This window comes from Primulina eburnea, chromosome 1 (assembly GCF_022965805.1).
Source record: "Primulina eburnea isolate SZY01 chromosome 1, ASM2296580v1, whole genome shotgun sequence".
NCBI lineage: Eukaryota > Viridiplantae > Streptophyta > Magnoliopsida > Lamiales > Gesneriaceae > Primulina > Primulina eburnea.
In genome coordinates this window covers 30,113,396-30,139,099 of record NC_133101.1, presented here as the reverse complement: position 1 = coordinate 30,139,099, position 25,704 = coordinate 30,113,396, and the positions used below count along the sequence as shown (strand labels likewise).

General features: G+C 40.4%; 1 protein-coding gene across 1 annotated transcript in view; it reads right to left on the bottom strand.

Moving 5' to 3' along the window:
* Positions 1–5,673: 5,673 nt before the first annotated feature.
* LOC140829756 (probable magnesium transporter NIPA4) overlaps positions 5,674–25,704 on the bottom strand; it is a 37,213-nt gene continuing 17,182 nt past the window's right edge. Inside the window, exons 8-9 of the mRNA XM_073193051.1 lie at positions 6,137–6,242; positions 5,674–5,955 (exon numbers count right to left, since the gene is read on the bottom strand). Coding sequence (XP_073049152.1) covers positions 5,855–5,955; positions 6,137–6,242 — 207 coding nt within the window. The 3' untranslated portion in view covers positions 5,674–5,854. The remainder of the gene's footprint in view (positions 5,956–6,136; positions 6,243–25,704) is intronic.

Below are 25,704 nucleotides of genomic sequence, written 5' to 3'. Positions count from 1 at the left end.
CAGTGCATCAGCTGTTGCGTTGAACTTTCCCGGATAGTACTTGATTACACAATCAAAATCTTTAATGAATCGTCGGTAATATCCTGTCAAACCCATAAAACTGCGTATCTCTGGCACAGATGTCGGTCTCGGCAACTGATCACGGCCTCAACCTTGCTAGGATCAATAGAAATACCATCTCCAGATATAATGTGACCCAAAAATTCAGCCTGTCTCAACCAAAATTCACATTTCGACAGTTTGGCATATATTTCTCAGCCCTCAGAGTTCTCAAAACAATTCTCAAATGTTCGGCATGATCAATCATATTCTTGGAATAAATCAAAATATCATCGATAAAAATAATCACGAAATCATCAAGATATTTCTGAAACACACGGTTCATCAAACCCATAAACACAGCTGAAGCATTGTTAAACCGAACGGCATGACAATAAACTCATAATGTCCACACCTGGTTCTGAAGGCTGTCTTCGATATAACTGAATCTCTGACTCTCAGCTGATGATATCCAGATCTCAGATCGATCTTGGAATAAACAGAAGAACCCTGCAACTGATCAAATAAATCATCGTTACGAGGCAAAGGGTACTTGTTCTTTACCGTAGCCTTGTTCAGTTGCCGGTAGTCAATGCAGAGTCTCATTGAACCGTCCTTCTTTCTCACAAACAATATTAGAGCACCCCAAGGAGAAACACTCGGTCTAATGTAACCCTTGGCTATTAAATCTTCCAACTGTTCTTTCAACTCGATCGGTGCCATTCTGTATGGAGCTCTAGAAATAGGAACCGTACCTGGTACCAACTCAATGCTGAAATCTATCTCACTAACTGGAGGAAATCCCGAAATCTCATCTGGGAAGACGTCAGCAAACTCACATACCACTGGCAAATCAGCCAATGATGGGCTCGATTTCAGTATGTCAACTGAATAGACAAGGAATTCCTCTGCTCTTTTATGTAATAATCGAGTCATAGACATAACAGATATCAAAGGAATTCTAGCTCTAGAACCCTAACCGTAAAATTTTCATTCTTCAGCCATCTCAGGTCTGAATCTCACAATTTTATGTAACAATCAACGGTAGATCTGTACTTGGTCATCATAACAAAACCAATAATACAGTCAAAATCAGACACACCAAGTACTATACAATCTAACTCAATCTCATCGTCATCATACTGCAGCATACAATGTTTAATAGCATTCACTGAAATCAAACCTCTCCCCAAAGGTGAAGAGACAGATACTACAGCAGATAATGACTCAACATGCAATGCATGAATCAATGCAAATCGTTCAGAAATAAATGTATGGGAAGCACCCGTATCTACCAATACATAAGCAAGGTAACCACAAAGAGAACAGTTACCTGCAACAACATCATCTGGTGCTTCCTGGGCCTGTTATTCAGTCAAATCAAATACTCTGGCCTGCTGTCTCGGAGGCTGGCTAACAGTCTGGCTTCCTCCTGGCCTCTGCTGTGACGGAGTAGTAGTCGGTGGTGGCTGGAAAGAGTGAATAGCTGATGATCGTCTATCAGTCTGAGCCACTGATCCAGCTGATTCTGCTCCCTGGGATCCCTGGGAACCTCCCTGTGGACATACTCTAGCAAAATGTCCCTTCTGTCTGCAAATACGGCAACTACCAAGCACTCCTGGCATTGCTCGGTCGGATGTCTCCCTCCGCAAGTTCTGCAATAAACCCCTGTATAACCCTGGCCAGAACCGGTTTGTCTTGAGCCACTGGAACTAGATGAACTACTTCTCGATTTCTTAAACAGTTTCCCCTTAGCTTTCAGATTATCTTTCTATCCACTGCTACTACTTCCATTATCAAATCTAGGATCGGATTGCAAGAATTCAGCTGGAGGTTGTTACTGTTTCTGTGGTTGAGCCACATACGACCTTCTTCGTTGTTGGATCAAGCTTGCTTCAGCTCCCTTTGCTCTATTCAAAGCATCAACAAAATTATGGGGTCGCTCCACATTTACCAATGTAAATATCTCAGGATTCAATCCATTGATGAACTGATCAGCTACAGCTTCATCATTCCCAGCCACGTGAGGAGCAAAACGTAGCAAGGTAGAGAATTTGGCCACATACTCTTCAATGTTCAACTGACCCTGTTTCAAGTTAACAAACTCCGCACCTTTGTCTTTTCGGTACGATACTGGCAAAAACCTTTGATAAAATTAGTTTGGAAGATTTTCCACGTAATCACCGTACCACGCTGTTCTAAGGCTTCCTTGGTTGCGAGCCACCAACTCTTCGCGACCTCGTGTAATTGGTGCCCAATCAGTCTGACTCGGCGCTCATCTGTGTAATCCAACGAATCAAACAGCATCTCAATGTCATCTAGCCAACTCTCACAGTCAACTGATGTCTAGGGAGTTTAGTTTCCCAGCTTTCTGCAAAAATAAATTGTTCAAACTTTTAACATATTTTCAAGAATATGTATCATACGTTCTGATTGACCATCGCTTTGAGGATGAAAGATTGTTGGAACTTTCATGTTCGCAATATTTATTCTGAAGTTAACAAAATTTGTTATTTTGTTTGTAACATATTCACCTAAGTGCGCAGATAGCTGAAACTGATCAGGCTTCGAACTGATTAGTTATCGAGCCAAAACTGGAACTGAGATCAGTTATGAGCTGTCAAAATCGCAAACTGAAGACATCCAACTGATCGCACAAACTGAACCAGTCGAACTGAAATGTAAACGAACAGCTCCACTGATTGTTTAGCTGATAGGTGGTTCAGCAGAAAACCTTCAGAAGCCCGACCAGCTGATGAAGAGTTCAACTGATGAAGAGCCTAGCTTACAAGTTTAACTGAAACAGTGAAATCAGTTCAACTTACGAGCCAACTGATTTCACCAGCCCAACTGAAGATCAGTTCATATGACTAGTTCAGAACATCAGTTAGAAATCAATCAGTTGCAGAACACGACAAGCTTATCCAATGGAATCCAGCTGTGCCCAAAGGTACAAAATATATTGTCCAGTCAAAGGACAATAATAGACATTGAATCAATGTTTAAGGCCAAAACGTTCCAGAATGGATGTCGGAAAGTACAGACATATTTCAAGGAACAGATTTGAAATGCAACAGATACAATAATTGAGTCTCACTGAATGATCAATCTTCGCGCCTATAAATAGAAGATCAATGAAGACCAATATAGAACAAGATTGTGAAAAAACAAGAAAAAGGGCACACTTATTTATTGCATATCATCTTTGAAGAAACAATCAGCCGAGAGGGAATACTTCATCGGGTTATCAGCTTAGTTTAAATGAACAATTTCCTCAGGGTGTGAGAACACTTTTGTGTTGTACTCAGTGATCAGTTCTCACACATACACACCACCACTACTCAAATACAGTCTTGAACAAAGACGTAAAACTTGTTTATGTAGTTTTTGACACATATACCTTAAACTATTGCTGCTAGAAGGTGTTGCCTTCAGCCTAGACTAGGAATTCGATTAGGCAGTAGAGTAAGTCCTAAGCTAGGTGGGTTATTACACTCGTTGTAATTATTCAAAGTCTTCTAGTGTATCCCACCCGAGGAGGTAGAAGGGGTGATGTGGGAGCATTTGACGTCTCCGAACATCCATAAACATATCTTGTGTATTTAATTGTTTAACTACTGTTCTTAAACTAATTTGATCAGTTAGAGCATCTGTCAGTTCAGTTTTCACCATAACTAAACTGATATATGTCACAACTAATTCCCTTTATTTTCAGTTATTTAGTTATACAAGATATAAAATATATCAGTGTTTCTTAACAAAGGATTATTTCAGGTATTTTCTGTTTGGTTTAAAACCAAACTCGATCTAATTCATCGGTGTTTACATTCTTAGAACACGAGTTAATGTAGCTCTTGGAGAATATTAGGTTTGAAGCACCTCAAGGTGCCCAGCACATGATCTTTCAATTGATATTAGAGCTAGTTGTTCTAGGAAGGACATTTGAAAAATGATATTTTAAAATATGTCTCAAAATGGTATTTAAAATAGATTTCAAAATCTTCTTAAAAATTTTATATGAGTTTGTCGTGGTAAAAGAGAAGTTTTTTGGCTCTACAACTAATATTGTAGCTGTAATGCCTGAGATTTTGATCCAGTTAATTCAAGAAGATTAATTTATGAATTGATATGATTATGAAGGACCATTCCGAGACACGAATTGAAGAGCATGTGATATTGTACGTGCGACGACCGAGGGTCTCGCGCATATGCACAGCACCGAAGCGTGCATATGCGCGAGACAGGCAGAGAACCTCGCGCATATGCGTGGCACCGATGCGCGCATATGCGCGGGTATGGCAGAGGACCTCGCGCAGAGGTCCTGAATTACTAATTCTTGATCAGCAGTAAGATGATCGGAGGGGGACTGAAACAGATTTGTTGTATTGAATTACTAATCCTTTTGATAATCAGATATGCCTACTCGACGAATTCCAGAACAGGACAGTACCTTTGCAAATCCAATGGATGTATTAGCACTCCTATGGAAACATTACTGAAAAAGTTTCAGTCGTTGAAGCCGCCTAAGTACAATTGGTAAGGTACCTTATAATGAAGCTTTCTATGGTCGAAATTACGGATCACTCTTGAATTAGGATGAGGTAGGTGAAGGGAAAATACTAGGACCAGAATTGGTACAGCGGAGCACTGATCTTGTAATTGAGACACTTGAAAGGATGAAAACAATACATAAGAAGTATGGTGGGCCCATAATCCACATAGCATTTTAAAAATATCTTCCTCGTAAGTAAAATAGAACAAGTTGATAAATCGTCAATGTTTAAAATAAATATTAAGATAAACAAATATTATATTCTTAGTATTTATTTAAATGTTGGCGATTTATCAACTTATCATATTTTACTTACGACGAAGTGATTTTTAAAATGCTATGTGGATTATGGGGCCAACGCACTTCTATATATATATATATATATATATATATATATATATATATATATATATATATATATATATATATATATATAGTTCCAATGATAAATATATTATCATATATAAAATCAAATCGGTATGCATAAATAATTATATGTTAATTAGTTTCGTTTATTTTTAGAACTATTAAAAGTTAACATTAAGATAAAAGAATATTTAGTAATTTTAAAATTTAAAAGAAGATAAGTTATGATAATTATAACTAAATTATAATTTAGTATCTTAACATAATGAATATTTGTATAGATGGAATATAATTGTATATTTTATTTAGTATTCTCCTAATCAATCGAAAATTAGTATGGTTGAAGATTTTTTATTAAATACCGAAACAATTAGATAAAAGTAGAAAAAGTACAGAATTTAAAATACTTATGTTTTACGTATCGATCATTTTGACGAAATGATGAGTTTTTCCCTACGGATTTATAGACCATAAATATTGTATGATACAAATTCTGACTAAAGCACAAATTTCTAGCGCAAACATAGTATTATGTAAATATAGTTTCTCTAATAATGCATCAAACTTTATCTTGGTCATTTTAGTTGATAGAGAAAAATGCTCATGCTTTTGTACAACAAAAATTATTGTATTACATGTTTTAGATTATTCATATATATTTCAAAATCTGGCCAAAATTTCTGAGTTCATGTTCAATTGAAGATTTAGTCAGGAGAGGTGTAACAATGCAAGGGGAATTACTCTTGGTTTTCGCAATGCAAAATGGGCAGGGAGGACTAATCCAGTATCGGTAAAATACACAACTTGTGCGGTATATTCCCAAAAGAGCTCGATTTCGACAAAAAAGAGAAAAGAAGAGTTACAAGTTTAGACCCAAAAAAAGTGGGAGAAAATACATCATATTCTTGATTCCTGGCGCCGTAGGGGAATGCCTTCTGTACCAAAACCATTCTCGTCGTCAGCGTATCTTGGCAGTTTCATGCTCATAGATAAAGAACCTATTACAAAATATGGCTTAGAAAACCACGAAACAAATACTTATTGTGGAGAGTGTTTCGATAAAAAGAAGTTTTAAATCGAATGCTTCTGCTTCTATAAACAAATTCCAAAAGTTTCGAAACATTTTACATAGATTTTAACAACTCCGAGCTAAAACTTAGAATATTAAATAGCGCATACCATCAGCCATGTCTTTTGTTTTGTGAAGAAGAAATGTTCCTGAAAGGATAGTCACAAAGCCACACATTTCTGTAACAATCTGGGTTGGATTCTGCCTGTCCCAGTCCTGTTCATGGTAAACAAAACATTGTCGACCATAATATCATGAAGTTTCACTACATCCATGGCATTTTATTGCCCGTTTAAGCATGAACTGTCTAAAATTATTCATGGGAAAGCGCAAAAGATACAGCAAGATGTCTTCTGACAGAATTATGTTCTTCTGCATTTGTCCTGAACAAAATTCAGTGGAGTATGCAGATTGAAATAGTAGGTGACCAATGCTGCCAAAAATTCACAATAAACTACAAGGACCTTCACTCACATAATTCCTCAAATCCATTATTTTAAAAAAATATCTTATAGGACCAAGCACCTGTGACCGAACCAAAAGGTAAAAAGTGGTGGCATTGGTGCAAATCAAGGTTCATATTTTTAAAATATTTACAAGGCCAAGCATCATGACCAAACCGAAAGGAAAAGTGGTGGCATTGGAGCAAATTAAAGTTTTTAAGACATGTAGCGGTTTAAGTACCACATCTTGATCACAGTAGCATATAAACAGCCACAGGGTACAGTAGGAGCATTATACACTCCTTATCTAGCAGGAAAAAAAAAGTTTGTGCTTATGATATCCATTGTAAGGTCCAAAATACAATGACGTAATCTAACTCGTGGAAATATAGGGAAATGAAAAATTAAATGGTTTTAATTGCATAAATTTAATAGGATGTGCATGTTTGAATGTTTAAAATGTACCTTTCTACATGAATGTATAAAACTGTGTTTTAAAGGCTATTCGAGACACGATCAAGTAACGGAGACCGAAGACCATACGAGGAAAATATTTTTATTAAATAATTATTTTTAATTGTTTAATATATGGTATATTTTAAATGGAATTTCGAAAATGAGGTGTTTTGAAATGTTTTTATACGCAGAGTCGTATTTTAAACCGATAATCGATTTTCAATAAAAATAGAGACTTTTGAGAACTCGACTATTATTTTCACAAACTTTCCTAAACAAAATATTAACTAATGGACTTAATGACATATCAGACTAGGTTAATGGGACTAAGCTTGCACCGTGTATTATATATTAAATTTTAAGCTAATAAACCCTACCCATAAACCCCAAAACTCACACCCCTCCCTAGAATAACACAAGGACTCTTCCTCCATCAGCCTACACGATCACACACATAATTTTCAAGCAAAATCACGTGAAGTTTGAAGGGAAAATTCAGCAAGGTCCTCCCCCATGTCCATGTCCTAGCATTGCAAATCATTTTCGTCCGTAATATACGGAAAGACACTCCTTCATCTTCCTCCACTCATCTTTCACACCATATTACATGTTTGATACATAATTGCATGAAAAACATGATACACTTTATATATTTTCGTTTTTGTGGCTATACATGCACAAAACTAGTATGTTCATCTTTTAAAACTCTTGTTTATGATGCATAAATGGGCAGCCATGGTAGGGCTATGGGAAGGGATGTTTTTCAACATGTTTAAAGACCCTATGGTTCTAAATGGCTTGGTTTAGGTTGAATAAGGTATGGTTAGACGTTAATAAGCTTTGCTTCAAGTTTGATTAAGTTTCGAGTTCATACGAGTCAAAACCGGGATGTACGTCTAAATTTAAAAACAAACTGGGAAATTAGTTTAGGAACACGGGCAAAACGATCATTTTACACCTGAAAAATGTTAAAAGTCCTGGCAGTGCCCTGAATGTTATAATAAATGTTAAAAAGTTTATTTTAAATGTTTATGGAATTTAAAGATGAAACGTTAATGTTAAAAGACTTGTTGCATGTATGATTTAAAAGAAAAAAATTCTAGTACTCTTTAGAAAAACGAGTAGTGGATGTTACAGTTGGTATTACAGCAATATTCTTGCAAAAGATTGTGCCATTGCCAGTTCCGGAAAGCTTAATCGTCAAGCCTCAAGTCTGTAAGTTTAATGGCTTTACAGGATTTTTATTATGATACCTGAATGTTTACAAGGTTTATACGTTTACGTTACATGTTTAAAAGCTTTTTGAGGTTAAATGATATATATGCTTAAAATTGCTCAAAAAGGGATTATTATATTCTGGATGATTAGAAACTTAGATTCAAATGCATGTTGGTTGCGTTTAGAATTAGAAAAATGTTCAGATATAATGCCTTCTAGACGCGCACCTAGTACCGATAGGCAAGTTGAGACTAATGGAGATCGTCAAGAGAATGCACCCCCACCTCCTAATGGAGATGCTTGGAATTTTCTGGCAATACTGACCCATTTGCTGCTGAGGGTTGGATTCGATCTCTTGAGGTGCATTTCCGCTATCTGAATATGGGAGATGCTGACCGAGTTAGGTGTGCTACATATATATTGCGAGACGACGCTTCTCTTTGGTGGGAAGGAGCTGAACATGGTGTCAACATCGACCCATTTTACTGCCGACGTCCGAGGGCGCTTGAAGAGGGATAGACTCCATGTCAGGGAGACACGATTATGGCGGAGTTTGTTAGGAGATTTGATAGGGATTTCACTTTGTACCCCTTATTGCTAGGGATGCTGCTGAGAAATCAAGGCACTTTATGGATGGCCTTCGACCTACCATACGCCATGATGTGATGATGATGCGACCGGCGGATTATGCAGCTGCCACTGCTTGTGCATTCCAAGCTGAGCAAGCTCTGAAAAACATTGACTTTGAGATGCAGCGCAAGAGGCATTAGCACCATTAGAGCTCTCAGCCAGTCAAGAGGCAATTTACGGGACCTCCGAAAGCTCAAGGGCAACAAAAGACCCAAGGACAATGGAAGAAGCCGGGACAACAAAAGCCACCACAGCTTGGAGCACCAAAACATAAGGAGAGGCCATTATGCAAAGAATGCAATCGCTTACACTGTGGCAAGTACATGTGGGGATCATATAGGTGTTTCAAATGCAAGGAAGAAGGACACAAAGCTGCTGATTGCCCGAAGAAGAGAGGACCAACTCTGGGCAGAGCTTATGTGATTCATGCCGAAGAAGCTGAGGAGGAGCCAGACACGACTCTAATCAATGGTAACCTAGTTATTTAACGTTTTTATATTGTTTTTATTGCATGAAATGTTAAATTGGTTATGAGGATTGATTGGGATAATGAAGAAACTAGAAGAAATTAGGTTGCATGCTCTACTATAATTGAATTTAAGGGGTGACATTGGAAATGATAGAAATTGAGCATAAAATATAAGCCGTAATAATGCAAAAGAATGAATAAAATCCAAATAAGGACTTTAAAGCTTGAAATAGAGAAAAACGAGAATAAGGGCATGAATGGTATTTTCGAAAATTATGGGGACCGAATTGCAAATTCTGAAAACTCAAGGGGATGAATTGCACTTGGCCGAGATTTTAAGGACCAATCCGAATTTTTGAAGAATCCAAGGACTGAAATTGAGATAACCGAAAATCCTAGGTTGAAATAAAGAATTTTCGAAGTTATAGAGACAAAAATTGTGGAATTCGAAACTTATAGGGATGAAAATGCTATTTTCGAAAAGTTAAGGGGTTAAAATGCAATTTTTCGAGGAATATTAGGGTCAAGCATTTAATTTTCCAGAATTATGGGGAAAATAATGATAGAAATTCCTTAAGTTTCAACACGAATAGATTTGATGGTATATTCGTCGTAGGAAGGATATTCATTCCATGCGTAGCTACCTACGCATTGCTGGATTTGGGACCTACACAATCATTAATATCCGATACATTAGTCAAGCTACTAAATATTATACCCGAATATATGGGATTGGGCTTCAAATTTTCTATTCCTTCCGAAGATCAAATGGTCACTTCGAGCATTGTGAAAAATCTGGAACATCGTTTGAAAAAAGATGTGGTTCGGGTAGATATTATCATACTCTCAATGCCTGAATTCGACATCATTCTTGGCATTGATTGACTATCATTGAATGGAACTTCAATAGATTTTCGGCAGAGGTCAGTGTCTACTCGACCGCTCAGCGGGAAATATTTTATCTTTGAGGTAGCGAGAAACAAGCAAATGCAGCACATCATCTCCTGCATTTGCGCGATGAAACTTATGAAGCGAGGCTGCCAAGCTTTTCTAGCATGTGTTACTTCAACACATGTTCCTGTCAGTCAGAAGCTAAAGGATGTTGAGGTCATCAGAGACTTTTCTAGCATCTTTCCTGAGTACGTTTCTGGCATTCCAATTTCCACCGGATCGAGAAGTGGAATTTGCCATTGAGTTGATGTTGGGCACTGTGCCAATTTCTAAGGCACCCTATCGTCTAGCAACCATCGAAATGAAAGAGCTAAAGGATCAAATTCAAAAATTGCTGGACAAGGGTTTTATTCGCCCTAGTTGTTCTCCGTAGGGCGCACCATTGTTATTCGTGAAGAAAAATCGTGGTAGTATGTGAGTTGTGACTTTGTATTGATTATCGAGAGATGAATAGTGTCACCATCAAGAATAAGTATCCCTTACCAAGAATCAAAGACTAATTTATCAATTGCAAGGAGCATCGATTTTCTCGAGGATAGATTTTCGTTCGGGATACAAATAGTTGAAAGTGAAAGAGTCTGATGTTCATAAGACGGCTTTGAAGACTCGATATGAGCACTATGAGTTTATGGTCATGCCATTTGGGTTGACCAATGCCCCAGCGATCTTCATGGATCTCATGAATCGATAATTTCAGCCGTATCTAAATCAATTCGTCATAGTCTTCATAGATGATATTCTGATTTACTTAAAGAGCCGACAGGAGCATAGTCAGTACTTGAGAACGACGCTACAAATACTGCAAGATAGAAAGTTATACGCTAAGTTCAGCAAGTGCGAGTTTTGGCTCTAGAGAGTGGCGTTCTTAGGCCACATTATTTCTAGAGATGGAGTTGAAATTGATCCGAGTAAAGTCGAGGCAGTTAGAGAGTGGCCGATATCAAAGAGCGTTACCGAGATCCGTAGTTTCTTGGGTCTAGCTGGCTACTATAGGAAGTTCATTCAAGGATTCTATATCTATTGCGGTATCCTTGACCGCCTTTACGAAGAAGAATGCAAAATTTATCTGAGGATCCGAATGCCAAGAGGGTTTTGAGAAGTTGAAGCAAGTCTTGACTTCAGCTCCAGCTCTGTCGATGCCATCGGGGCAAGGAGAATATGTTCTTTATACGGACAATTCGAAACTTGGTTTACACGCAGTCCTGATGCAAAATGACAAAGTTATAGCTTATGCGTCTAGATAGTTGAAGGTTCATGAGAAGAATTACCCGACTCGCTACCTAGAACTCGCAGCAGTAGTGTTTGCAGTGAAGATTTGGAGAAATTACTTATATGGAGAGAAGTGCAAGATTTTCACCAACCATAAAAGCTTGAAGTACTTCTACACGCAAAAAGAGTTCAATGTGAGGCAACAAAGATGGTTAGAGTTGGCGAAGGGCTACGACTGCGATATTAGCTACCATCTGGGAAAAGCTAATGTAGTAGTGGACGCATTGTGTCGAAAGACAGCAGTCATTACTCAATTATCACTTCAAAGACCACTGCAGACCGAGATTCAGCAATTCAAGTTTGCAGTATATGCTAGGGTGCGGCCCCCAATCTTGCTACTATGACAGTTCAGTCGACTGTGAGGGATAGAATTAGAGAAGGTCAATCTTCTGACGAGCGATTACAAAAATAGAGACTAAGAGATGAAGCTAAGGGTCGGAAGCTGTATTCTGAGGAGGATGACATAGTTCGTGTAACATCCAAAAGTCAACCCACGTAAACCACATGGATGCAAATGGATTAAATTGTTTAATTGATTTTAAATGCTTACATGACGCATATTATATGGTTAAGGGTTTAATTGCATGATTTTATGAAAACGGTAGATTTTACCCGAATATTCGATAATAGACTGGGGGATGGAGACCAAGGACGCCAAGATAAAATAAATATTTTTCAATAAATATTTTCAAGGCTTATTAACAATATTAATATGATTAATTTTTTTTAAAAATGGTAAAGTTAAAATTACTTTACGAGATGAGCTCGATTTTATCCGAAAACCGGTATTGGGCAAAACGAAGGACTTTAAAATATCAAAAGAATTATTTTTGAAATAAATTTTATAAACTTCTAATTTTCAATTAAATAGGTGTTATTGGGCCTAAATTATCTAAGATTAGTAGACCCAATTGCTCCTAAACTCAAAGGCCCAAAACCTAAGCCCATTAAAATGCAAATTAAAATCTATAAAATAAAAATCATAGGTCATTTGAGAGGCCATTCAGCCGAAAACACACACACAAACACACTACACAAAAGTTTCGAAAATTAGGAGGAGGCGAAAACAAGGAGTTCTTCGTCGCCCGTTCGTCCTTCGGCCTCCACGCCAAGTATATTGGAGCGTTCTAAAACACAAAGATACGTTTGTAAATTCCTTTGACGCATCATTCAATCCATAATCCATATCATGCATGTTTTGTTTATTTTAGCATGAAAAGTAGTTGAGTAAAAGTCGCTTAAAGTACGAATATTTTCAAATTTTTGACGATTTTATGCTTGTTTGAAAAATGTTATTTTTTGACGATTTTATGCTCGCTTCCATCTCCGCTTCGGTAACGCCGTTTCGGCAACATTTGATATCAAAAGACACGTATATTCTGTTCTTGATGCATCGATCATGTCATATTATGCGTGCGTTGTTATTTATGCGTAAAACCACGTGTACGATGTGTAGAAGTTTGAGCAATCATGTTTAAATTCGTTTTGAAGCCCTTTTTAGATCTGAACTTTACGTTTTTACTGTTCTGGTTGAAACTGCGAATTTTCAGTCGAGATTTTGAGAAAACTTTCAACTATAAAAATATAGAACTTTTCGATACCTTCGATTTGATTCGAGTTATTTGGACCAGAATTGAGTGAGTTATGATGTTTTCGTGGGACTGCTCAAACTGCGTTTTTCAGAAATTATGTTTCATGTGTTCTTGAGATTTTATTGTTGCAGGCTTCGTTGGGGGATCGCCGGGTGATCGTTGCTGCGTCTAGGGATGCCTAGTAAGTTGTTAGGTTGTTATTTGATAGTTCGTTTGGTTTCGATAGGCACTTGACTACATTAAAGTCGTAGGAAAAGTTTCGCTGTCAATTGCCACGTTTTTTGACTGGTATGTACCCATAGGGTGAACATCGTTGCTTAGGATGTTGTACGAAATTGGTTTGATGTTATAGTATGCTAGGACGGGTCTCGGAGTGTCGATTCATAGTCCGTGCATCCGAGTCTAGAAAGTTGAGCAAAGCATATACAAAATTTTCGTAAGTTCGCGATCACAGTAGGTACACGGACCCGTACACAGACCCTGACACGGGATCCGTGCCTTTGTTTCTTCTCAGTGTCTTTTTCCATAGTCTACACGGACCCCCACAAGGACGCTGACACGGGGTCCGTGTCCACCCTTCCTTTCGAGCCTTCTCTCCCGAGCCTACACGGACCCCTACACGGAGGTAGGCACGGGGTCCGTGTCCTTCATATTTTTGGGAAAATATTATAACACGTTTGAGGTTTGATGTCATAGTTTGGTACAATGATTTACAATGTCGTGTCATGGGAATTTTTAGAATATCCTAAGAAATGATTGAACTTGTGAGTAAGAATGATATCTACGTCTAATCTTTTCAAGTTAAGCCTCTGAATCTATGATTAGTATGTTACAGCAACGATCCCGATCGCAGTCCAACGAATCCCTCAATGCCAAGTAAGTATGTGTGACGTGCAAGAAAATATTTTAAGTTTTTGAGGTATGCTAAATGTCTTGTGACCAAAGTATGTTTAGGATTGGAAAACGTTAAATTATGAACGGGGACCAATCCGCCCGTTCAATTATGAATGGGTTAGATCGTGGTTGGAAAGCGTTAAATTATGAACGGGGACCAACCAGCCCGTTAAATTATGAACGGGGATCTCATGTATGTGGCAGTGGATACATCCCTGTCAGCTCAGTACTGTGGTGTAGATCAGGCTCTTTTATGTTATGGGTCACTTGCTTTGAAACATGCCTCTACTCAAAATGATGAAGTTATGTATGTTCAAGTATGCAGTATGTTTATGTAAGTTTATGCTGATGGCACGTCTAGTTAAGTACGTACGTATGTTCAAGTTTATTATGCAAGCTCAAGTTTCAAGTTATGTACGTTCTATTTTTAAGATGCATGCGATTTTATTATGTAGTACTCGTTATCCCAGTTTATACGTGTTGAGTCTTTAGACTCACTAGACTTGATCGATGCAGGTGACTATGTTGTTGAGGAGACAAGAGGTGGCGACCAAGGGGCAGGCTTGGACTGAGCGGGGGGCTAGACCCGAGGACCACCCACGTTATTTTAAGATTTTAAGCATGAAAACATTTATACTCTGATTTTATGATTTGGATGTGAGACATTTTGAGACAGCTTTGCTTTTAGCAAATTTTATTTGTGATGGTTGATTTCAAAGATATTTTATGAATGTTGAGGGACGACCGTATGGATGTTTACATCTAAGAAAATTTTTAATTTTTCCGCAAATTTTAAGTATGAAAAGTACTGTTCGTTACAGTTGGTATCAGAGCCAGGTTCTTGTAAAGGGTTATACCTACTGCCAGTTGCAAGAAGCTCTCGAAGTCACACCTCAAGTCTGTAAGTTTTAACATTTCAAAGATTTATGTTATGTAGTATGCATTAAGTCAGGATTTTCAGCGTGTTCATATTCTTAAGTTCAGCTACGTGCATCTTATCATATTTATATTATGTTCATGCATAGTGGGTTACGTGTTGGGTGAATTATTGGAACAGTATACCTCCTAGACGTTTGGTTGACCGGGAAGCAAGGGATGAAAACAGAGAGCACCGAGTTGAGGATAAGGGAACATCGAGATGAGGAGAGGGCCAATCCTCCACCACCACCACCTCCAGATATGCAGGCACAGATGCTTGCAGGTATGACGCAATTCATCGCACAGTTTGCGAGGAACCAAACTGCTGTAGGCCCCGAGGAGAGGCCTAGACCAGAGGCAGTATATGAGAGGTTCCGGAGGATGAGTCCGAAGGAGTTTTCGGGTACTACTGACCCGATGGTAGCTGAGGGATGGATCAAGTCCATCGAGGTAATTTTCAACTTTATGGAGCTGACAGATGCTGACAGAGTCCGTTGTGCCACTTTCTTATTGACTGGGGACGCTAGGCTATGGTGGGAGAGTGCGTCAGTGGCAGTCAATTTGCAGGTGCTGCCTTGGAATGGTTTTAAGGAGGTCTTCTACTCCAAGTACTTCACAGAGGAAGTACGCTCCCGCCTGACCAGGGAATTTATGACGCTGAGACAGGGAGACAGTAGTGTGGCAGATTTTGTCAGAAAGTTTGAGAGGGGGTGTTACTTCGTACCCCTAATTGCGAATGATGTCCAAGCAAAACTGAGGCATTTTATGGATGGACTGCGGCCGATCTTGCGCCGTGATGTGAGGGTAGCTGGCCCTACTTCTTATGCAGTTGCCGTTTCTAGGGCTCTGGCGGCAGAGCAAGACCAGCGAGACATTGAGGCGGACAGGCAGGGCAAGAGGCCCTATCAGGCTCCACCGCAGCCACACCAGCAGCAGCAGAATCAGCGACCCATTTTAAGAAACCGTATCAGGGGCCGCCAGAGAAGAAACTTTTTCAGGGACCGCCGAAGGGCAAGGGTCCCGTTCAGCAGCAGGGGGCGCCACAGAGGCCCGGTATTTTCCCAGTGTGTCCTAAGTGCAACCGCCAGCATCCAGGACAGTGCTTATATGGGTCAGGCAAAAGCTTTAAATGCGGAGCCACTGACCACATGCTTAAGGAGTGCCCACAGTGGAAACAGCCAACTCAAGGCAGGGTATTCGCTATGCATGCACAGGAGGCGAATCCAGACACTACTTTACTGACAGGTAAACCTTTCTACCTAAGCTCAGTATTTCGTTGCCTTGCATGTGGAATTCTATTTGGGACTATTAGTGTGCTAATAATTTTTGTGTGCCTTGAGAAGCTGAATTCTATTGTGCTTTAGGTTAATGATAGTATTTTTGGGGATATAAGTTGTGTTGTGCTAACGCATCTCAGGAAACATTTTTATTAAGAGATTATCCACAACTGCACTGATAGACTCAGGAGCCACTCACTCCTTTATCTCGGAGACTTTTTGTAATGCCCGAGAATTAATCACTGTTAATCAAAGATTATTGACTTATAATTTAACGTGATTATTGAAGGGCCAACTGAGACACGATTTAAGATAATGTGCGGCCATTTATTCTGAATTTTAGAATGTGTTGCCGAAGCAACACCGCACCCGCGCTCAGGAAGACACCGCACCCGCGGTGCATGGACAGAAAGTTGGGGCAAATTCCAGTAGCCTCACCGCACCCGCGGTAAGAAACAAGACCGCACCCGCGGTGCAGGACCGCACCCGCAGTCGTGGAAATTCAGGAAATGAAAATACTACCGAGGCATGAGCGCACCCGCGGTCATGTAGTTACCGCACCCGCGGTGCGACGTGTTTTGCGAAAGAATGGGCCACGTTGCTGAATCATGCATGGTGTATACATATATATATATACAAACGTACGAAATCCTTCAGATCATCCAAAAATCGAGAAAAGGGTCCGAGGAATTGTGTTGAAAATCCTTACGACTTTTGCGAGAAATCCGTCCGTCTGATTTTGAATCCGACTTCGGTATTGAGTTCCTAGCAACGTAGGCTACAACTGGACGTAAGTTTTGCTACGTTTTGACATGTTTTAGAATTATGATATTGTCAGAATTGAATGGAACTCATATATGTTGTTCTTGACATATTAGACATCATAGAATCGAAGTCAGATTAAGAAACGGACTGATTATGGAATTGTTATGAATTTTTAGGGTATATTGATTTATACCAGACCGATTTGAATTGTGATTGGATCACGAATTGTATTGGATATGGGTTATGGATTGTAACTGTGATCTGAGGATATTGTATTGACGGGGATATTGAAATTGTACCGTTATGCCGTTGATTTTGAATTAAATCCAGATTGATCAGAGTGTTATTGATTTGAAAGGTATATTAATATGAAATTATTGGTATTGTCATTGTCAGACAGGCTGTGAGTTCAGGACTTCGACTGAGCTAGAAACCGACGAAAGAAAGGTATAAGTCAATGTGGTATTGAGAGATCGACTTGAGTCGGTTTAGACTTGAGTTTCCCTAAATCACATACTTTACTTTATTGCATTGATATTTGCATTGATTTGACTGATTGTACTTGTTTTCTTGAATTATAGAGGACAGGTGTTAGACGAATAATCTTGTGACAGAAGTGCCTGATAGTGGTGGTATCGCCACGGGCACATTGCACGATGTCTCAAACACTGGTGGACCACGACGAAAATCGGACACCAGTTGCACGATGTGCTAAACACTGGTGGATCACGACGAAACGGGCATTGGAACAACGAGGTACGGCCATTACCTGGAATGTGTTTAAGTCTGAATTTTATCTACGGTTTTTCCCAGTATCTTATAGGAAAGACAAGGGAGCCGAATTTGCAAACTTGAGACAAGGCCAGTTAAACATTGAGGACTATGTGGCTAAGTTCTCTACACTGCTCCGATTTGCTCCCCACGTAGCTGAACATGATGAGGCCGTTGCGGACCAGTTCATAAATGGCCTGAATCCTGAAATCTTTACCTTGGTGAATACCGGGAGGCCAAACAATTTCACCGATGCCTTGAACAGAGCCAAGGGAGCCGAAGCAGGACTGATGAGACAGAGAGAGGCTTCGTTTGTGCTTCCAGTATCGGGACAACAACAACCACCTCCTCGATTTGAAGGTGGCAGCAGCAGTAGTAGGAAGAAGGATTGATTGAGGGCTAGAGGGAAGCAATTCAAGAAACCTAGAACTAGCTCGTCCAGTTCGAGTGGTGCCTCTAGACAGACCGGTCAGAGCCAGAGTTATACAGGACCGTACTGTGGTACTTGTGGAGGGAGGCATTCCACAGATCAGTGCCGAGGAGTGGTTGGTAGCTGCCGTATCTGTAGACAGCAGGGACACTTCGCCCGAGTATGTCCCCAGAGGAGTGCCCAGGGATCACAGGCAGCTGAGTCATCGGGATCAGTGGCTCAGGCAGGTAGACGACCATCTGCTGTTAATACTTTTCAGCCAGCACCGTCTTCTCAGTCACAGCTGAGGCCAGGAGGGGGCCAGACAGTGAGCCAGCCTCCGAGACAGCAGGCCAGAGTTTTTGCTTTGACCGAGGAGCAGGCACAGGGCGCACCTGATGATGTTGTGGCAGGTAACTGTTTTATTTCTGGTTATCCTGCATATGTACTGATTGATACTGGTGCATCTCATACATTTATATCTGAGCGATTTGCGTTGATGCATTCTTTGCCTATTGAGTCATTGTCTGCAGTAGTGTCTGTCACGTCTCCGTTAGGAACAGGTTTGATATCAGTAAAATCTGTTAAATCGTGTATACTGCAGTACGATGGGCATACGATTGAGTTAGACTGTATTGTGCTTGGTTTATCTGATTTTGATTGTATTGTCGGTATCGATATGTTGACCAAGTACCGAGCTACAGTCGATTGCTTCCATAAGATAGTTCGAATCAGACCTGAGATGGCTGAGGAGTGGAAATTTTATGGTAAAGGTTCTCGTGCCAGAATTCCTTTGATATCTGCAATGAATATGACTCGATTGTTGCAGAAGGGAGCGGATGGATTCTTGATAGGTATATTCAGTTGATTTACTGAAATCGAGCCCATCATTGGCGGATTTGCCAGTGGTGTGTGAGTTTGCTGATGTCTTTCCAGATGAGATTCCTGGATTGCCTCCGATTCGAGAGATAGACTTCAGCATCGAGTTGATGCCAGGAACAGTTCCGATTTCTAGGGCTCCATGCAGGATGGCACCGATCGAATTGAAAGAACTGAAAGAACAGTTGGAGGATTTACTGGCCAAGGGGTATATTAGACCGAGTGTATCTCCTTGGGGTGCTCCAGTACTGTTCGTGAGAAAGAAGGATGGGTCAATGAGACTTTGTATCGACTACAGGCAACTGAACAAGACGACGGTAAAGAATAAATATCCATTGCCTCGTATTGATGATTTGTTTGATCAGTTGCAGGGTTCATCTGTACATTCTAAGATCGATCTGAGATCTGGATACCATCAACTGAGAGTCAGGGATTCGGATATCTCTAACACAGCATTCAGAACCAAGTATGAACACTATGAATTTATTGTCATGCCTTTTGGTTTGACGAATGCACCGGCGGTATTTATGGGATTGATGAACCGTGTCTTTCAGAAATATCTCGATGATTTTGTGATTATCTTCATCGATGATATTTTGATCTATTCAAAGAATGTGATGGAGCATGCTGAACATTTGAGAACTGTGTTGCGAATTCTGAGGGCGGAGAGATTATATGCTAAACTGTCGAAATGCGAGTTCTGGTTGAAACAGGTAGTGTTTCTGTGGCATATCATATCCGGAGACGGGATATCTGTTGATCTCAGTAAGGTTGAGGCAGTGATTTCTTGGCCGAGACCGACATCTGTACCAGAGATACGCAGCTTTATGGGTTTGGCAGGATATTATCGACGATTCATTAAAGATTTTTCGAGTATTGCCAAACCGATTACACAGTTGACTCAGAAGAATGCTCCATTTGTTTGGTCTGAAGAATGTGAGACCAGTTTTCTCGAATTGAAGAAGAGGTTGACCAGTGCGCCTGTGTTGACGATTCCTTCAGGTACTGGTGACTTTATCGTTTATTGTGATGCATCTCACCGCGAATTGGGTTGTGTTTTGATGCAGCGGGGGCATGTGATTGCTTATGCCTCGAGACAGCTGAAACCCCATGAATCTCGTTACCCAATTCATGATCTTGAATTGGCAGCCATAGTCTTTGCACTGAAGATATGGCGACATTATCTGTACGGTGAGAAATTCGAAATTTATTCTGATCACAAAAGCTGGAAATATCTGTTTTCACAATCAGAGTTGAATATGAGACAGCGAAGATGGCTGGATTTATTGAAGGACTTTTTTTTTTTTTTTTTGATAAGAAACTATTAATATTTTATTAAATAATAAAGATTGTTACAGTTACAGTGGATGAGCAATCCACAGTTGAGCAATCCACATACATCATATGCTAGGAAATTAAACTAACAAATGAACTTCCAATCTCTAGCTAACTCTGATAATGTGATGTGCTGAAATTGAGGATTGATTATTGCCCAAGTAGCCACTCTGACTCTGATACTATCCCATATATCTTCGCAAGATTTGTTCTCTTCCCTGAAAATTCTGCTGTTGCGTTCCATCCAAATAGACCAAAAAGTGCAATGCACCACTAAGTACCAAATGCAGCAGCTGATGCACTAAGTCGAAAGGTATGTTCTTTATCCTTATCGACTATGGGTGTTTCGAATTTGATAGAAGACGGCTGTTTGTCTGGATTAGCTTTTGAAACAGATTGTCAGCCTCTGAGATTACGTGCGATTCGAGCTAAACCAGAATTGATAGTGAAAATCAAAGAGGCACAGAAGGTTGATCAGAACATACAGAATTCGATTGCTATGGTTAGAGCTAGACATCGATCGGAATACCAGGTTCAAAATGGTATTTTGTATGTGAATAATCGTCTTGTTGTGCCGAATGTTTCGAATTTAAGACAGCGGATACTGACAGAGGCACACAACAGCCGATTTAGCATTCATCCTGGTGGCAGGAAAATGTATAATGATTTGAGGACACAATACTGGTGGAAACAAATGAAAGCGAACATTGCTACATTTGTATCAAAGTGTCTGAATTGCCAACAGGTGAAGGCTGAAAGAAAGAAACCAGGAGGATTGTTGCAGAGTTTGTCCATTCTTGAATGGAAGTGGGATCACATTTCCATGGATTTTGTGACACAGTTACCGAGATCCTCCCGAGGTTGTGATGCGATTTGGGTCGTGATTGATCGATTGACCAAATCTGCATGTTTTATTCCATACAAAATGACTTATAGATATGATCAGATGGCCGATATCTATGTCAAGGAAGTGGTAAGATTGCACGGAGTGCCGAAGTCGATTGTTTCGGACCGAGATCCTCGGTTTACTTCGCACTTCTGGCAGAGTTTGCAGCAAGCTCTTGGTACGAAGTTACATCTGAGTACCGCATATCATCCTCAGACTGATGGACAGTCAGAACGGACGATTCAGACCTTGGAAGACATGTTGAGAGCTGTGGTGCTTGATTTTAGCAATAATTGGCAAGATGCATTGGCTCTTTGCGAATTTTCGTACAACAATAGCTATCAAACGAGTATTGAGATGGCTCCATTTGAAGCGCTGTACGGAAAGAAATGTAGATCTCCTCTTTATTGGGATGATATCTCTGAAGTTCCTGAGACTGGACCTGATATGATCAGAGATATGATTGAGAAAGTGAAATTGATTCAGAAGAAAATGAAGGCAGCTCAGGACCGACAAGCCAAATATGCCAACCTTCGACGTAGACCGTTGGTATTTGAGGCAGGAGACCGAGTGTTGCTGAAGATTTCTCCTTTCAGGGGTGTTGTCCGATTTGGAAAGAAAGGGAAGTTGTCTCCACGATACGTCGGTCCATATGAGATCCTCGAAAAGATAGGAGATCGTGCCTACCGACTCGCATTGCCGCCTTCATTATCTGGAATACATGATGTCTTTCAAATTCAACTCTTCATTTCCTACTGCATGGTTAACAGGGATTTCTAGTGAGAGAATTTTTCAAAATGCTCCCCCACTCCTTCTCCTTCCTCGGTTTCTCAGTTCAAAATTCCTTCATCTTCTTTATCTCCTAATTTCTGCTGATCGACTCGCTTTTTATTTTCCGGCGCCGGTCGCCGGTCTCCGGCGTCCAATTTTTTTTCTTTCCCTTCCTCTTTTCGTTCTTCCTTTCCTCCCGCTTATTTTCCGAGAGCCTTTTAGCTTCTCAATCGAGATTACCCTCTCTCTCCTCCGAGGTTTTCTATTTGTTGACAGATATGTATCGTTCGTTCGCTTCCTCGTTCGGAAGTAAGGACTGTGATGAGAATGTGTTCATTGAACACAAAATTTTTACGATGCGACTGGGATTTGGGGGCAACTCCGTTTGGTGGGAAGAACGAACCAGAAAGAAGAGCTATATGATGGACTTTGATCGTGAGGAGGCACGATGGTTAAGCAAATGCTTTCATGAACTGGGCAAGTACCCCTCTTCTTCGGCCGCCTCTCATCATTTCAGAGGCCGCAACTCGATTTTCACGTTGCAAAAATTTGAAAACAAAAGGGGTAGATTTATTGAGATTTCTAAGTTCAAGCCGCAAGGAAAGAAGCAATATACAATTGTGCCCAGTGGTTACGGCTCAGGGGGATGGCTGAAGATAGCTCATACGCTGGAAAAACTCTTGGCAGGAAAATCACAGAAGAATGGCCTTAATCCGAGGTCACACCGCGTCATACAACCACCGAGATCCAAGGTCCTTTTTCAAGATGACAGAGATTCAGCCAGGGATGGTAATACAAAGAAGATGCCTGACATGAATATAAAGGAGTTGAAATGGCTTGAAGCAGTTGTGATCACGAAGTGCGAGGCTAATGTCTCTTGGGATAAGATTCAAAATGTTATTCAGAAAACAACCAAGAAGAAGGTCAAGGTTTTCCCATTTCAAGCAAACAAGGCAGTGTGGTGGCCATCAAATGCAGAAGATTTCGATTTCTTTACTAAGTTGGGAAGGGGTTTTTTCGATTACGGGATTGTCTTGGATTTCGAAGCTTGGACAATGGATATAAACACGGAAGACAGGGTCTTCAATTGCTGCAACAGCTGGATCTTAATTCATGGGCTGCCGTGGAATTGCTGGATTCATGACAACTTCAATCTCATAGGGGAGCTTTGTGGTGGCTTGCTGGATATCCATGAAGATACTAGACTCTTCCGTAATTTGGAGGCGGCAAAGATTAAGGTTAAAGGTGTTGAGGGAGGTTTCATCAAGGAAAGATTGTCGTTACATCTGGAAGGAAAGGAAAGACAGATTCAAATTCAAGTACAATCTTTTGATCCGGGGGCTTATGAGAATTATCAAAGACAAACATATGCACAGGTTGTGGTTAACGGCAAGAGTACGGTGGCGGGATGGGGGAATAAAAATATTCTACAGTGGAAAGTTAAAGACAAGGGGGCTACGGAAAATCAACCAAAAGACGGCACAGAGATGAACGCCCCTGGAAATCATAAAAGTACGACTGCAATAAGTGTGGAAAGGCATCAGGGTCATGATTCTGGGTACAATAGTGTGGAAACAAACGGGTCCTTCAAATCAAAGGCTCAGCACATGAACCCAGGGGCGTACAAAGACAACGCAACTGCTTCTCATGCAGCCAAAGTGCAAAAAATATTAACAAATATTACTCCTAAGGCTGCTGAAGTTTTCAGAAAATCTCCGGTCCACTCGATGTCGATCGACAACATTGTGGAAACGCAAAATGGGGAGAATAATGGTATCAACAATCAAGTACAACCTCCATTTTGGTACGTGTACAGCAGGAAAAAATCAAGACGCAACGAGCCGCTGGAAATGGGCACCGCTTTTGAAAGAAAGTGTGATTCAACGTACGGAATAGGTGTTGATAGTGAGCATGAGGGGCATTACGATTCAGACGACGGAGAAAATTTGAAGCTTGTTGACTCAGGAGATGACTTGTTCGATAATGAATCAAACTCAGAAGATGACGCTTGCAAAGGAATGTTGCAGCCCAATGAAGCCTTACAAGTCGTAGATCAGGAAGTTTCAATCAAGGATCTATTCAAAACACCAAAGAGGCCGGAGGATTACGCAGTGCCCAATTCACCTGACAATGAAATCTCTAATGAGGGACAGGTACCAACCAACTCCTCTAATTCCTTTTCTATTCAATCCTCCTTGCGCAAACCTCTTCTACACTCTTCTTCAGTTTTGGGATTGTCTAGTGGTCCTCTAGGAAGTATTGGGAAGTTTTTAGATGAATTGCCGGGCAAGGGACAAGAAATCGTCCATGGGTGTTTATCGGTAAGGGCAGCGGGTGACAACAATGAGGTGCTGTTTGAGTTGGAAGGAATCAATCATGGTGATCAGGACAATGTTCACACAGTACTGTTGGAGAGGGAGCTAACTAGAATGGGTTCTGGTGTTGCAGACTCCTCAGTTTCGTCCTTGAGGGATAAAGAGGTTCCTCCATGAAAATCATCACTTGGAATATTAGGGGAGGGGGGGACTCGAAAAAAAGGGAAATGGTTCGCAGTTTGATACGGAAAGAAAGGCCGGAAATTGTCGTCATTCAGGAAACAAAAAAAGAAATAGTTGATAGGTGGTTCGTTGCAAGTTTGTGGAAGCAAAGGTTTGTTGATTGGGTTTACATGCCGTCGGAAGGCCGGGCGGGAGGAATTTTAGTAATGTGGGATCCGAGGACAGTGGTGGTAGATGATAACTTGATAGGTGAATTCTCGGTTTCTATTCGGATTTTTGTAAATGATACAACAAGTTGCTGGTTCTCGGCGATCTACGGACCGGTGAAGCCAATGGACAGGGAGAACTTTTGGGACGAATTGGCTGGTTTGAGTGCTATTTGTGGGGAAATTGGTGTATGGGAGGTGATTTCAATGTCGTAAGGAACACGGGAGAGAAAAAAAACAGCACTTCAACAACAACGAGTATGCTTTGTTTTGATAAATTAATAGGTGAACTGGGCTTGCATGATCCGCCACTTCTCAACGGTAAATACACATGGTCAAATTTCAGAGTTTCACCAATATGTTGCCGTTTAGACAGAATTCTATTCACAAACGGCTGGAGGGATTTATTTCCTAATTTCAGACAAACGGTGCTTCCAAGAATAACATCGGATCATTGCCCGGTGTCTTTTGACACAACTAAGGCGAAATGGGGGCCAACCCCTTTCAGATTCGAGAATGTATGGCTATCTCACAACAAGTTCAATGAACTAATGCAGGTTTGGTGGCACGGCAGGGCTTATCATGGTTGGGAAGGATACAAATTCATGTGCAAGCTGAAAAAGTTGAAAGGCGACTTGGTCGTATGGAACAGGGATGTTTTCGGTAATTTGGATGCAAATATTGGAGAGTTGACTGCTAGGATAAAACTTTTGGATGAGTTAGAAGCCACTGGAACATGGACCGAAATTTCTAGGCTGGAAAGAAAAAATCTTAGATGTGAATTGGAACAAGTGAGTTTTAAAAAACTTCAAATGGTAAACCAAAAAACCAAAATGAGATGGGCGAGGGAAGGTGACCAGAATACAAAATTCTTCCATTCCTTGTTAACAAATAGAAGAAACAAGTCGGTCATAGATAAGCTGGAATTGGACGACGGATCTGTAATTGTGGATGAGAATCAAATTGAGGAAAACATTATCAAATTCTACAAGCATCTTTACAGACGATCAGAGGGGGTTGAGGGTCACCTAGATGGATTGG